Source organism: Megachile rotundata, chromosome 7 (genome assembly GCF_050947335.1).
Source record: "Megachile rotundata isolate GNS110a chromosome 7, iyMegRotu1, whole genome shotgun sequence".
NCBI classification, from domain to species: Eukaryota; Metazoa; Arthropoda; class Insecta; order Hymenoptera; family Megachilidae; genus Megachile; species Megachile rotundata.
In genome coordinates this window covers 3,171,447-3,186,939 of record NC_134989.1, presented here as the reverse complement: position 1 = coordinate 3,186,939, position 15,493 = coordinate 3,171,447, and the positions used below count along the sequence as shown (strand labels likewise).

The window sequence follows — 15,493 nt, the reverse complement described above, 5'->3', positions numbered from 1 at the left end:
AATTAATACCAGCAAAAAGAATAAAAACATTTGAGAAAAGTATAAAATTTAAAAGAACATATGGATTTATAAATAAAACCATAATAACAAATAAAATACATAATATCTTGCAATTTATTTCAGTCATAATTTCCATTTTTTTTATTCATTTTAACCACTCCCAAGCGCGGACACATTCTACATGTAAAAGATTTATAGTCATAAGAATGCTATAAACCCTTGATATTAGAAATGTTATGGAGAACATAAAAACAGAAATTATTCAGCGATCATAAGGTATACTAGGTTCGCAGAATCGAAAGCATCACCCGTCATTAAATTTATAGATTTCAAGCTGGCAGAACCAGTCTCAAAGACGATGATAATAATAAACGACCTAACATAGCGGTTATTTGTGACGAGATTCTTGCATTCCTAACAAGAAACATGTATTTCTATATAGGAACTACGAAAAACATCAACCTAATTGAACACTTCATCACAAGATACTGAGGATATCAATAGCTTTATTTCCCTTCAACTGATCAACACACGCTAATTCGTATATTAAAATTCCTAGAATTTCCAATTTTTTTAGCACTTAACAATCAACTCCTGATAGGCGTATGTTTTGGTTACAAATGAAACTTTTTGCAGCATTTTTACTAGTTAGAACAAAAAGTAACATGGGATAGAAAGTAATCACCCTAGGAGTTAATAACGCTATTACAAGCTAATGGTTTTATTTATAATTACATAGAATAAGCGTCCCAAGTTTTTTAAATTTCCAAATTTTTCAGTGATCAAATTCTTAAATTCCTAAATTTCTAAATTTGCAACTACAAATTTTTTAACTTTCCAATTCCTAAGGACCAAATTAACAAATCATCATATTTATAAATGTTGAAATTTTTCCAGTCTTCAAATTTCCAATTATTACTTCGGATATCTTTAAATTTCTGAATGTCTAAATCTCCAAATTTCCAAAACTCCCAATCTCTGAATCTTGAAAATTCCAAATCTCCAATTCCCTAAATTTCCAAATCCCCAAAGTCCCACACTTCCAAAGTTCTATATTTTTAAAATTAAAGAAAATCTCCACTAACCTAGCCTATTTCCTCTAGATTTTTTACGTGTAAAACCCTATAATATTGTCCGCTGTACATTTACCCTGGTATTATCTCAAATTTCCTCTAATATGTATGACGCCACTGTAAATTTGTGAAAAATATAATTCCTAACACTACAATAAATAATTTTAACATCCTTAGCATATGACCTCTATCTGTAACTAATTAAAAACGAAAGTATTATCGATCCAAGATATCAATCTCTACGGATTAAACACTTTCCCCGACTGTTGCTGAACTTATCCAACACAATGGCATCGTTAATTAATACACATCGTTTCTGAGGTATTATAGTTGTCTGCTCAGAAAAACGAAAGAAAGGTAATAAATAACCGATCGGTCGTCGAAACTGATTAGCGAAAAAACGCTTGTTACCGTTGTCTCCGTAATTAACCGCCGTAAAAGAAAGTTTTGTTCCAACTTCTTTTTCCTCGTCTTCTTTCTTCCATTCATCGAGGATTCTCCACGGGAAGGCAAGACATTATTGTTTTCCCCGTTGCAGGAAGTCGCTCGCACGCGAAATAAATCCGTAAAGGAGAAAGTCGCGAGTTTTGTCGTTGTCCGTGTGTATGCGAGCGAGTATAGGGTGACACAAAGAAGAGGAATCGAGTCTCGTATTCCATGCAGGTAGAAAGAAGATGTGGTTTGCTAGAGATAATAGTCTACAGAATAGCAGGTGGCCATCTGTTACAAGACTTTAAGCTGAGTTTACACGTTCCTGCAACTTGCACGTACAAATTTGCACTAATAAAATAATTCCATTAGCCTGATTACGTGTGCAAATTAGTTTAGTACAGCCGTATACTTTATGTTTGTTAGTTTTACGACGTGGAAGAAATTTGTTTCGAACAACAACGTCTTTAGTAGAAAAGTCAAGTTTTATAATACACGGAGTGGAGAGCATGTAATTGACCGATTTGAATTTGCCGACATTTTTTTATAAATGCATCGTGCATTTTTCATTTCATTTTAGCAATTATTTGTGAAATTTACCATAAATTATGATTAATTTACGATAAATTTAGCCAATTACTGAAAGGTATATGGCAAATTATGATAATTGTATGGTTAATTTAAATAATTACTGAACCGGGACAAAATACAAGGCATTCGTCCAAAATGGCGGGTTATTCAAATCAGTCACTTGTAGATATAGTAAAAATATCGATTAAAAAATAATATTTTTGAGGCAAGTTTGTTAGAAATTAAAGGGAAATGGTTAGTATATAGTTATGAATAAAAAATTCTGTAGAAAAAAGAAATGCAATCGTCACAGTGTGAACAAAGAAGGTTAGGTCAAAAACGAGACAAATATTTACATATGGTACACGGGTATCAGAACGCAACTGTATCAATACTTGTCGAATCATCAGTAAATGAAATCTAACATGTACAACAAAGGAAGAAGACTAAGAACAAGCATAAAAAGCAATGAGATAGGCGCATTACGTTCAAATTACACCGGCAGGAAGCATTTGGCGATACACTCCTGTATCCTCAATCGATACTCAAGTGCCTCAAGGATGTCTCTCATAGATGAATACAACCATGAATATAACCATGATCTCCATCCTTGACACGTTTATGCCCACAAACTGACCGTTGATCGAGATGTATGTACGTATATTTCAAAAGCAACTTGTAAAAGAAGCAAGTGGTTCTTGCTATTTTTTACGCGTTTGAAAAACGCGCCACGACGGTGAAATATAAAGTCCAGTAAGCGCAGTAGCGTAACTAAATAGGGGGAATCAGGGTACATTGGGGGCAGAATACTTTATGTAATTCATATTAAAAATTCAACAATTTTCGGAGTCACAAAGTTTTTAATTTTCAAACTCCTAAATTATTAAATATTTAAATTCAAAATTCTACAAATTTCTAAATTTCTAAATTTCTAAATGTTCAAATTTCGAAATGATGGAACAATAAAATTTTATGTTTCTAATTCTGAAATTTCTAAATTTCTAAACGTAAATCACTAAATTCTAAAATCTATTGCTGTTCAAGCCTCTAACTCCCTCATTCTCTAAATCTCAGAATCCGTAGATTTCCAAATACCCTAGATCCCCAAATTCTCTGAATTCTCAAATTCCCTAGATTTATTCAATCTTTCGATTATCAAATTCCCTAGATTCACAATTCCCTAACTTCCTAGATTGTAAATTCCCTACATTCCTTCTTTTTCTAGAGCCAAAATTCCCTAGTCCCCCGATTCCCTACATTATCTGGATTTCTTCAATCCATAGATTCCAAATTCCCTATCTGCTCGACTTTCTAGTTGTACGATTTCCAGTTCCCAAATTCCCCACATCGCACTTTCTTCGGATACTTTAATTCCCTAGATTTCAATGCCATATTTCCGATATTCCCTAAATCCCAAATTCAAAAGTTTCCAAATCCCGTAAATTCTTCAAATCGGTGAAATTTTGTAGATTATCAAATCCTCAAATTCCAAAATCCACATTGTCATATCTTTTATAAATCTTTAAGTCTAGTAACAAATCTAGAGGTCGTAGAATCCCAGGCGAAAATTCTTGCTATAGGAATGGTCAAAGGATGACCGTCAGAAGTTTCGTGAAACGAAACAGTGCATCATACGCAACATTTCTGCTTAATATACCACCCACGTTTAAAACATTCCATAAGCATGTCAATAACATCCTCCGTGGCTCGAGAATCCCGTCCATTCCTTCGATTTACGAACACGTTGCAAGAAAAACCATGCAATTACCGGTTTTTGTTCTTTTTGGCGAACGTTATTGCCGCCAGCCTTCTCCTTCGTTTCTTGTTTCATTTCGATGGCTACTGTTAACACTTTAACGAGCGTACATCTTGAGGATCTATGACTAATTTTCTATTTTTATCTCTTCTTTTATATTCGATAAAAAATTATCCAGCTATGTTCGAGAGTTTTTACACTACACGCTACAATGTTAATCACTTTTAACCCTTAAGATGTCTGTTACCTGTTACTAGCATATGGTATGGCTATTTTACACGTTGTAAAATGAATTCAACAATGTGTATAAGGAGTATACTTTGAATGATAATTTATTGGATATGTTTGTAAAATCGGTACAAAATGTTGAAGATGTACGTAAATCGTGTCGAGTCTAACAAAGTATTTTTCAAATAGATATTGCACACTGATTTCAGTGAAGAGGCAATCGATCTACATATACGAAATATTTGTTCATATTTACAATAACTAAGAAAATAACAATGTGCATATATTTACAGGTACGTAACATACGATATTAACAAATAATATTTGTTTCTAGATTTGTAATTTGCATTATACGCCTAAGGCCGCGAAATGTGGATGTTCCGTTAAAAATATCGCGATCGTGTTCGATGACGTAGTTTCGATATGTCATCGAGCATCCTTTCGCACGCGGAAACTGGTTTACACGATGCAACGATTACAAGCAAGATACTAGGAATCCGAAACTCGCAGCTTCTTCGAGAGTCAACGTACCTCCCCACCTTTTTAACCGTGGAACGTTGCGGCTCGTTCGGCTCCGTCACGAGGACCACGCAATCAGATGCTTTTTTCGAGATTCGCATGAGAAACAGGTATTTGGAGCGGTTACTGGAAGGTAGCTCGTAATGTCGGGATGCCGACGCAAATCCAAATTATCGTGAACCATGTGTGTACAAAAATAACCGAACTTCTCGTGAATTAGCATTAACACGTTCCCTGCGAATGCCGCGAATTCTCGTTACGCTCAATTAATATTCATATCATTTTTTACGTGAAATTATATATGCATGTGTGTGTGGTAAAAAAATGGTACTTTTCTGTCACACGTGGACATTGTGAATTGAATCCCTATAGTTAAAAATTATAACAATCCATGTTCAGATATATTTAATGCCATATTATTATTATAATACACTACACTACTGTTATTCTACTATTTTATTACAGTACCATACTATTATTCCATTGTTCTACTAATTCTAGAAAATAAATAAATTATTATTGCTATTATCCTAATCTTCCATTATACTGCTATAATAATATTCTATTGTCTTACTATATCATTATGCTATTATATTATTATTTTATTATTTCACTAATCTATTACGTTACTATACTACTATTTTACTATCTTACTACTCTATTTAAACAGACAGACATTGCTCACGGTTTGGTCACAACTCGAATCAAGCTAAGGTTTATAGAGCAGAAAAGTCTGATCAAACATTTTGCCAAAGCTTGAATTCAAACTCATATTAATAATACTAAACTCACAATAAGCACAACTTGCTTAGTGTTCATTTAGATCTAATAGTATCCACAATAATTAACACACTAATATAATAATTTAAGATAACAATTTCTTTTATATTAGTTTAACTCTTAATATTACTAATATTAATTCAATGGAACGCAAATCTACAACGTCCATAGTAAACGTGTATGAACAATTTTTGTAATGTTATTTTTAATTTCAGTATTAATAACATTAACTTGATGTAACGCGATGTTCATAATGAATGTATTAACCAAGACCTAATTCTATTGATAGTACTTTTCCCATATATTAATTTTAATATTAATATTAGTAATTTTAACTCATCGTCAGTCTAACGCGTGTTCACGGCGTCCATAGTAAACGTATGTATTAAATGGCGGATCTCCTCACTTTAATTCTTCTAATTTCCTAACTATGCATTCGAACTATCTCACAAATCGAGAATAAAGTAAGCTAAGCTTGCGCACAATATCAGACAATGTTACGCGGGAACGCTTTAAAGGAGATAGAGATTCTCCGTCAGGTGCCGTTTTCACGAGACAGAATCGTTACCGCTAGTAGGCTACGACGATTTTTCAAAAATTCTTATGTACGCATGATTAAATCTTTTCTCAATAAATATTTATTAACTCACGTGACTCGCGAACCGTAATTTAGAAATCAAAAGATAAAAGAATACTCACCGTGCGTAGACAGCGTCGCTCCGAACCGGTGATAATCCACGTGCTGAGAACACACTGGACAACACAACGTATGTACACACAGACAAAGCACTCGCGGCAATGAACTACGATGACGGAGAGGTACGGTCAGTATCACTGAAAACGCGTAAACGAACGATGCACGTAACGCGTTGCACCAATATGCACTCCAAAAACAAAAGGCACGACGGAAATAACGATAGAAAAAGCGCGAAGCATACAAAAACGACGTTCGCTCGTGACGGTATCGCGTGGCCGGCTGTAACTCTACTCCGGTTCGCTTTGGCTTTGGCGCGACACTCCAACCCCCCCCCCAAATGTTCCCCCACTACTGAAGCTACTTCCACTTCCAGTTTATACTTCCGATCTTCTCGGAGGAACTCGGGTATTTTCGACCTGATCGGCGGACTGCAGGGTCAGACGTGCGTTACTCGTATGTAACCTTTCTTTGACAAGGAATAAACGTAAGGGGGAAGTCACCCCTCTATTCATTTCAATTTTGAAAGACGAAATATATAAATCTACATTTCTAAGTTCAGAAATGTCCAAAGGACTAAATTTTCAAATTCTCAAGTACCCATATCTTTAAACTCCCAAATTTCTAAATTTTGATTATGCAAAAATTCATACAATTTATTCTATAATTTGATACACCAAAGTTATAATGAACTTTACACTTATTACAGAATGCTAAGAAACAGAAAATAGTAAATGAAGAAAAATGAAAAATTTTTAATATTTTATTTAGAAAATTACATTCATCATGTTGTCTTCTCGCTTTTATTGTCACCATTTTCTGAAAGTGTATCTTTTTTCAATTCGTATATCTGGAAGTAGAAAACATAAAAATTATTTATCTAGAACATATAAGTAAAAATATAAATTCGTACCTGTATGTATGCTTCAGTTAAAGTTATCATTTGAGGTAGAATTTGAGTTACATGTAAATCTTGCATTTCGTACCACTGACCAGTGGCTCTATGTAAAATATGCACCCTGTATGTTCCTTGACCAGGTTCACCGTCGTGAACTATATTTGCAACTAAGTCATATGTCGTATATGGATGCCTTTGTTTCACTTCAGGTGTTAAAATATCTCCAAAATCAACATTTCTGTAATACGTAAATACCGATAAATCAATAATTATATTTTTCCTCAAAATATTATAAATAATGATAGAAAAATTACTTACTTAACTGGGAAATTAACGATAGTAGGATTTTTTTCTACAAAAAAAGTGTTCTTCGTAAACCTCTGTACAAACAAATAAAGTTTAATATATTGAGCAATTCTTAATTATTCGGCAAATTAAATGACTGTTCAATATGCAGTACAATCACTAACCTTTATATAAAGTATAAGATAAGGTGGAAGTTCTGTTATTTCAAATCTTTTCATAAAATTCTCTTTATAAGTTTTGTATTCTTTTTCGGTCACGGCATTAAATTTATTTAACAACGTGTATAAATTGACCTATAAAAGTGAACAATGTTTTATCATACTCATGATATTGAAGTTGTCCAGAACTTACTTGAGGAATAATATTTTCGGTAAATTGGTCCTTAAAAAGAGGTGGTGGAGGAAGATCACATGTTAGATATAAAAATGGACTTTCCGTTACAGTTTCACCATACTCAACAGTGTGAAGAAGCTCACTTCTTTGACTTTCATCTAATTCAAGAGGAGGTATTTTTCGTGTATAGATACGCATATGACCCAAAAATGTTTTATAAACTATAGTAGAATCACGTTTTTTAGTTCCATTTAATGCTAAATGAAGCGCGTTCATAAACCAAGACAGAAAGTCAATTGGGTCACCTAAAAATATATTTTTTATGTACATTAAACCTTGCACAGTAACAAAAAATTTTCTTTTAGTATAACAAATTATGTACCCTGCTCTGTAAACTGGAACCTTTTCTTGCTCCATAATACAACTGCTTGCAACATTTCATGTGGGCTAACATGTGCTTTAAAATTACGTGGGTTCCATAGTTTCCTCATTAATTCACCAAAACGTTGAACTAATAAATAAGAAGAATCACCAGGTGGTCTTTTTACATGAGAATAATTAGACTCTCTTAGGAAAAAGTCCCTTAAAGGTGTGACATGAGAAAGTGCCTACAAAACGTAATTATTAAAATCCTGATAAAATAAACAAATAGTTATAAATATCTAAAAGTAACTTACTTGTAAAATAACGTTACAGTAATCATTTGCTTTAATATTATTCATTCCTACAATACCTGGGGAATACAATGAACCATCAATGGCTCTGGATAATTTATCGCTTTTATCCAACTGAGTAATTTGCGCTTTATCAAATGTTGGATTTAAAACATACTTTATGTCATCCAATGAAGAATCTAAATATTGACCACTTATTAGTAAATACTGATCTAATTTAATAAGAAGAAAATGAAAAAAATATACCATTAATTACCAATTATCTCATAATTGTCAGGCAAGCAATAAAATTTTAAAGTGTGAAGATTTAGAAAGACATGATGACTTTCTGCTACACTGTGTGTATATGCATGAGTATTTGTACCTCTTCCTTGAAAATATTTTCCACAAACAAGGCAGGCATATACGTTAATTCTTGACAATGATACTGAACACAGTTTTTCAAAATCAAAATCTAAAAATTGACGATTTATTGTATCTAAGTAAGGACACAATCTCGGTGCATCTAGATTTGTTTTGGCGATTTTAACGTTCCCTATAAATAAACAAAATAACTAAATTGAACATTAACCTATATATAGGTTAGACCTTATAATAACATGTAAAAGAAATGTTAGTGAGAAATCATATTTTATTTGTTTAATATAGGCTTCATTAACACTAAAAGGAAAGAAACGTTATTTCATTTAAAGCAACATTAAATCGAAATGTAATAATTAAAGTAAGAAAAAAAGTACCTAACCTAAAATTCATGTATGTAAACAATGGATTTCAATCACTCTATTAGCTTTGTAATTCAAACGGAAGAGTAATGAAAGTTTAAAAAAATATAATTCAAAATACTTACTGTCAACATCTTCATCTACATTATTTTTAACTTGTAATAATTTTCGTTTTTGTTGATTGCCCTGTTTATTCGTCGCCATTTTTATCATAAACCAGTCTAAATCATTTTTATGGATCAGATAAAATAAAATATGCAATTAACTTGTGTAATCATATATTAAATAACATACATTTAATTAATATACAATTAAAAATAAATAATTCATCATTTTTAATTTTTATAGATCTTATCATTTTCATCGTTAGCTTATTTAATTGATTGACTTATCATTTCGAAGTTATAAATATATATTTAAATAATAAACTGACTCTATTTTGCAAATTATATTATTTAGAAAAAGCTATTTTTCAAAGTGTAATTTCAAAAATTTATCGATTGCGATTACTCGCAAATTGATCAAAGGAATGTTTGCTGCGCCATCTACAAAACCAGGTTTTTCCTAAAGGTGAGTTTAGAATAAGCGAACTACTTTAAGCGCAAACGAATGCTCTAATAATAGCCCTTGCTTGTTAACGCAATTCGACTTAATACGCTTCAATTCAATGCAAATCAATTCTATGTTATTTAATTTTTCACATTTCTGTTCCATTCCATAATTCTATTCTTTAGTTTTCAATTAAAAATTCATTAATTCAACAACTATGTTTTAATGTTACTCAAAACACGAACGAATGCTCTTTCTCTTTTTCTATGTTCTTGCTCGTTTAGTCAAAACGTACCCTAAAGATAAAAAGCGTAGCTGAAACTAATTTCCCCGCTGCGGGTGCCACGACTGATTGAAGGAGGTTCCGCGATGGTGTGAATACAGATTCATTTGACAAATATTCCCGGATAATGCATATCTTTAAAAGTAGAATAATTTTGAACTGAGGATCTGCAGGAGACACATTAAAGAAATGTCGTAATGTGTGACACGAGTTTATCAAATCACACAGAAAGCATTTCTCATTGGATTTTTTAAATTAAAACCGGATCGGGCCTTGGGTCGCCCGTTTAGTCTAGCAACAAGACGATCTCCGTTCGGTTGATATGGCCGTCGTTGAAGAATTTGATTATTTATGTCGTTTATGCGCGACTAAAACAGGCATATTAATGGGATTACCGATCTTCGAAGCCGGCGATCAAATGCGCAATATTGACAAGAAAATAGCCGCGTGTTTGCCAGTACAGGTAAAATCATGCGTAAAGATAGAGGTACAATTTCACTGCAATCTTCACTGCTCTGTCTTCACCCCCTCTTTCTAATTTAACTATAAATAGAGGAAGAAAATTGGTGCAAGGTTTCAAGTTCTTATAACAAAGATTAGGGTGTATATTACCTTTAGTAACACATAATTTAAAGAGGACTAATTGTTATGTTGTCAGTTAATAAGGTCTTTCAAAAAATATAAGTGTTGTCAATTGATTGCTTATTTTTAGGTATCTATGACTGATCAGTTACCAAAAGTAGTGTGTGAGGAGTGTGCTTATAAATTGGACCAATTATTTGACTTTCGTGAAAAATGTTTACATACTGAAGGGATGTTTATGGAAATGCTAAAAGAAATTGCTAAAGACAACGTTGTTCGTATATCGAAGCAGGATTTAGAAGAAGTAGAAGCAATGAGTAGAATTCAAAGGAATATCAGTAGAATACAAAATAACATTGAAGACGTACAAAATCATGTAACTTCTCAGGAAACAGAAGAAACCACTATACATACTATGCAAGTCATGGATGAAATAGATTTAGCAGGTGGTGAACAGGTTGTTACGCAAGAAGAAATAGAACAACAGGATACCGATATTGAAGTCACAGGTATCGATTGTTTAGATGGAGACACTGTCAGAATGGTGGATGAACATATACGAGAAGTAAATGAATAACCTTCTTATTGGCTGAAATATACTTAGTGAAATAAATTGTACTATATTTATTATAGTCATGTTTCAAATAGAATTATTTGCAAAAAACATCTTTCATTAAAAGTAATTTATTAATATTTTTATGTTGTAGGTTTCTAATCATCAAATAGCAATGCATTTGGAGGGAGATATGACTGTAGTTGGAAATTTAACAGTTAGTGGTCACTTGAGTCAGTTAGGTATAAATTATGTAACTTCAATAAATCCTGAAGATCAAACTCGAGAACAAATAGTACATTATTGTGATAATGTAAAATATGAATCTGTACCAATTAAACAAGAATATCATAGGTTACACGATAGATTGACTACAGGAAATTCTACAAATGTACTTGAAAATAATGTGAGTTAATTCAAATTATATTAATAATTCCACTGGAAAATATTTAAATCTTAAAAAGTTTTAAAATAAACAATTCTGGTTTGTAGGTAACGCATGAAACTTTTCCTTCTGCGCAACAAGAAACTGTAAGTGATATGGAAGAATCACGAATTGTTGAAAATGAAACTCCTGCGCATACAGCTTCTTCTCAAACAAATAATTTGGCATCAACGAGTCAGATAACCACTGGAGGTACAGAAATTTTAGTTGAATATACAAAAGAAGCAAAAGATGCATTATTAGAAACGACATTAAATAATCCTACCATTGACGAAACTGGTTCACATTGGTTTGTGTGTCCATTTTGTAATGAAGCAATGTTAGGATCAAGTAATACAATAGCACACTTTGAACAGTACTTTTGTTACTGTTCCTGTGGATTATATTTTACAAGCGTAGATGCACTGAATGTACATAAAGAGAGTTGCAATGTACATAAAAACAAAGTAGTCAGTAAGGAAAAAGAAGTTACTGAATCAGAACTAACGCCTACGCAAAATGACACAAACATAGAAGAAAAAAAACAAGCAACAATGAGACAGAAATGGACTCCAAAAGTTTGTACTCACTGTGGCAAACAATATAGGACAAATTATAAGTTGCAAGAACACATGAGAAAACATACTGGTGAAAAACCTTTCCAATGCATCACTTGTGAAAAAGCATTTCGTAGTAAAATAGGGCTTGCACAACACACAGCCACACATACAGGACAATTCGATTACAATTGTTCCACATGTGGTAAAGGTTTTCAGTCTAAAAGCTATCTTGTTCTTCACCAAAGAGTGCATTCGGATTTAAAACCCTTCCCATGTAATACTTGTGGGCAACATTTCAAAACAAAACAATCTCTGTTAGATCATCAGAACAGGCATCTCGGAGTTAAACCATATGTGTGTGAGATTTGTGGTAGAGGTTTCATAACTAAAGGACTGTGTAAAAGTCATCAAAAAATACATTCAGGCATGGACAATCGGCAATATCCATGCGTAGTATGCAATAAAATGTTTGTTAGTAAAAGTTACCTTAACACACATTTACGTATTCATACTGGTGAGAAACCTTATTTATGTGAAGTTTGTGGTAAAGGGTTTTTAACACGTGTCGATCTGAAAATTCACTCGACCATGCATACCGGAGAGAAAAGTTTTAAATGCGATATGTGTGGAAAAGTATTTGCCAGAAGAGCCGCGTTAAGATGTCACAGAAGATTACATACGGGAGAACGACCTTACAGATGTGACGTATGTGGCAAAACATTTACACAATTCACTCCTATGGCCATCCACAAAAGATTACATACCGGGGAACGACCGTATGAATGTGATGCCTGTTCTAAGACATTTGTATCGAGATCAACTATGATGTGTCACAAAAAAAAGCATCATAGTACGCCAACGGTACAAAAAGAAGAACCAGTTCCTCGTCAGAATGAAGTGAAAAATATTTTACCAGCTGAAATTGTACTTCGGGATTCTCAGGAAGGAATTCAAATTACCGCCGATTAAAATTTACGAAAACAAATAACGCACGACAGGAACTAAAATATCGAGTCTGCATTTTATAAAGCGGCATTAGTCACCACGATGTATTCCTTTATTGTAGCGTATATGTTAAAATTGTATACAAAGAATATATTTTCGAAGATTCTTCGCAAGAAGTAACAAGGTTTTTTAAAGTCATTATACTATATATAGAGCATAAAGCAAAAATTGTACAATCATTTACATTATCATTTCTTTCGCTTTTAAAATATTTTACTGAATTATGTGAAATATTTTTGAACTACTTGTCCTTTTTTATTTACAATCTTTTTATTTTAGAACAGGCATGGTTAATATTAGTCCATACCTTTGCAAATTCGCTATAAGCTGCAGTACTTAGGTACAGTCAGTCAACTCTTATTATATTACTATTTAACTTCATCTTAAAATTTTCAAATTTAAAAGTTCGGTAATTGGAAACTTGAGAATTTGAAGATTTAAAATTTTTAAATTTGGCTTGAGAGCCACCACATATTCATGCCCGTTTTAGAATGTTTTGAAGATGAATAACGCTTTTGAGTAAGACACAAAATAATTGTCAACTTTACGTTAACAAAATAAGAATAATATTATTCATAAGCTTTTTCAGTCCATATAATATAGGAACTGGTTTCTGGCTTGTAATGAGAAATTTTCATGACGCATATTAAAATGATCTTGAAAATCTTTAACACATTGTAAAAACTTAACAAAGATAATATGCGCAGTATATTATTGAAGTTTATGATTATACAGTATATTTATATTAATTTTAATGAAATACCCGTGTTATTCAACATTGATATTTGAGTTTATTAAATAAAATCGAAATGAATAATTTATAACTTATTTTTTAATGTATTTGTAAAAGAAGTCAACTCATTGTTAATAAAATAACATGGATGTTGTTTATTTAAAAACGTATTAAAATATATTGCATTATAGAATATTCTTTTTGTTACATGAACGTACAAAAATTTACATCTTGCATTCGGTGTACACTAAAAATTGTTATAAAAGCCACTGAGAAACAAGAAGATGCAACATTTATTATCTATAATCAAAAATATGATTATCATAATAAAGAAAGTGAAATATTTTCATATCAATCCTAGTAAATCACTGAAACATTATTTAATAAGTAAAAGGCTGATAGCTACTTTTATTGCAAGGGAGTGCTACAAAATGGTGATTGTATTTCAGTAATGATATAATTTTTTAAAACGAATAGAACAATAGAATTACATATGATCACTGTTATTACAATGTTTATTCATGTGGCATCTCATCAGCAATTCTCTTTCAAACAGCTTTCAGCACTATACACAGTAGAAATTGTGATATATTATAATAATAAAGTGATTACATTATTTGTAAAATTGTGATGATTGTAATATTACTGATAAATCCTCTGGACAGAAAATATAAAACATTTACAACCATATTTAGAATTACTTTTAAATTCAATATACCTATGCAACAAATCGAGATTAAACAATTGTTTTTATTTATGAAATATATACACGCTGTAAATTTGTGTAAATTAACGTTCTGTTGTTACTGAATTTCGCATTCAAACTTATATTTTTAATTAATGAATCATAACGATGTAATTTGTGAAAAATGATATAAAAGAAACAATTTCTTATAAAGTAATTTAATATGTTGAAAATATTGTGGAAGCCTTCTTTTTACACATTCTTTGAAATTTATATTTGTGTTCTCTTTCAATTTATTAGAAAATTGTACTTATCGACGCTTCAACAACAATTATCGATAGTTAATGACATATTCGATTTGTACTGAGAATACAGACTTAGATAAAGGAGAATTCCAAAACTACCATATTGACAGTGAATGGTTCTATATCTTACCGTTCTTACAAGTGACTCTGACTAGATATACTATCAATAACTACATATCTGTAATATTATTGAATACAGATGTAAAATCGTGGCCACGTAGGTCTGGATTCGTCGGTAAATGGGCCCAGCGTACATAAATGCACTGGCGAATGTCATTAACAATAAATAAATAACAGATAAATGTAGAGTGCGGATAGTATTCATTGTATAACTATTTTTGCATCAACAAGATATTGTTATAAACATGCTTGGAGACATTGTCTGCACAACAAGGTAACAGCGAGTAGTTTTACCACCGGCTATGTTTAGTCGGTAGTAGTCAATGACGAAGATAACACAAGCTCATGTAACGTCTCATGATAATTCGACTCGGCTTCTGTTTCTTCATTCGACAGCAGCATATTATAGAGGGTGTTAGAAGTCAGCGCAATTTTTCATGAGATACAATCTTCCATAAGGCTGAAAGTCTCGTCAATGTAGGTGTAAATCAAAACACATAAAAACAATACAGAATTAGTCATTCATTAAGGCATGTAAGGATAATAAGAAATCAATACTCATTAAATAGTCATATTTGGCATCACAGCGAGATAAATTAATATAAATTCTTTTGCATGGAAATTGCACTAATATTGTACAACAAGAAGTCTACATGAATTTGTTATTGATATGTTATTAGTAACAAAGTGAACAAGTAAGAATTAGATTTTT

At 32.0% G+C, this 15,493-nt stretch overlaps 3 protein-coding genes across 7 annotated transcripts in view; 1 reads left to right on the top strand and 2 right to left on the bottom strand.

Moving 5' to 3' along the window:
- Positions 1-6,355, bottom strand: part of LOC100884044 (rap guanine nucleotide exchange factor 2) — a 302,494-nt gene extending 296,139 nt beyond the window's left edge. For all 3 annotated transcript variants that reach the window (XM_012293190.2, XM_076533673.1, XM_076533674.1), the window contains exon 1: positions 6,055-6,355. The gene's annotated coding sequence lies outside the window, so the exon portion shown is untranslated. The remainder of the gene's footprint in view (positions 1-6,054) is intronic.
- Positions 6,356-6,798: 443 nt separating this feature from the next.
- Usp39 (ubiquitin specific protease 39) lies at positions 6,799-9,361 on the bottom strand. 2 transcript variants are annotated; one of them, XM_003706691.3, is made up of 10 exons: positions 9,277-9,361; positions 9,108-9,203; positions 8,517-8,795; positions 8,264-8,439; positions 7,969-8,194; positions 7,605-7,891; positions 7,418-7,546; positions 7,266-7,327; positions 6,963-7,185; positions 6,799-6,899 (listed from the first exon to the last, which is right to left on the bottom strand). In XM_003706691.3, exons 1-10 carry the CDS (start codon positions 9,344-9,346, stop codon positions 6,834-6,836), a joined length of 1,614 nt encoding a protein of 537 aa, XP_003706739.3. In that variant the 5' UTR covers positions 9,347-9,361; the 3' UTR covers positions 6,799-6,833. The 2 variants fall into 2 exon arrangements, with proteins under 2 accessions (XP_003706739.3, XP_012148576.2); XM_012293186.2 differs by lacking the exon at positions 9,277-9,361 and having other exon boundaries at positions 8,517-8,814; positions 9,108-9,229.
- A 470-nt stretch (positions 9,362-9,831) lies between these two features.
- On the top strand, positions 9,832-14,361 carry LOC100874976 (uncharacterized). Of its 2 annotated transcripts, none has more exons than XM_012293183.2 (4): positions 9,832-10,301; positions 10,527-10,961; positions 11,104-11,355; positions 11,442-14,361. In XM_012293183.2, the coding sequence occupies exons 1-4, from the start codon at positions 10,137-10,139 to the stop codon at positions 12,900-12,902; spliced, it is 2,313 nt and encodes a 770-aa protein (XP_012148573.1). In that variant the 5' UTR covers positions 9,832-10,136; the 3' UTR covers positions 12,903-14,361. The 2 variants fall into 2 exon arrangements, with proteins under 2 accessions (XP_012148573.1, XP_012148574.1); XM_012293184.2 differs by having other exon boundaries at positions 9,834-10,277.
- Positions 14,362-15,493: the final 1,132 nt, after the last annotated feature.

What these genes read in the sequence shown, in the direction of transcription:
- Usp39 (XM_003706691.3), bottom strand. Translation starts at nt 9,346, where the DNA reads ATGAAAATGATAAGATCTATAAAAATTAAAAATGATGAATTATTTATT. An exon ending in TGTAGATGAAGATGTTGACA is followed by an intron (nt 8,796 to 9,107) that starts GTAAGTATTTTG and finishes GTTTATTTATAG; the next exon opens with GGAACGTTAAAATCGCCAAA. An exon ending in ATCTTATACTTTATATAAAG is followed by an intron (nt 7,328 to 7,417) that starts GTTAGTGATTGT and finishes TTGTTTGTACAG; the next exon opens with AGGTTTACGAAGAACACTTT.
- LOC100874976 (XM_012293183.2), top strand. Translation starts at nt 10,137, where the DNA reads ATGGCCGTCGTTGAAGAATTTGATTATTTATGTCGTTTATGCGCGACT. An exon ending in AATCATGCGTAAAGATAGAG is followed by an intron (nt 10,302 to 10,526) that starts GTACAATTTCAC and finishes GCTTATTTTTAG; the next exon opens with GTATCTATGACTGATCAGTT. An exon ending in CAAATGTACTTGAAAATAAT is followed by an intron (nt 11,356 to 11,441) that starts GTGAGTTAATTC and finishes TCTGGTTTGTAG; the next exon opens with GTAACGCATGAAACTTTTCC.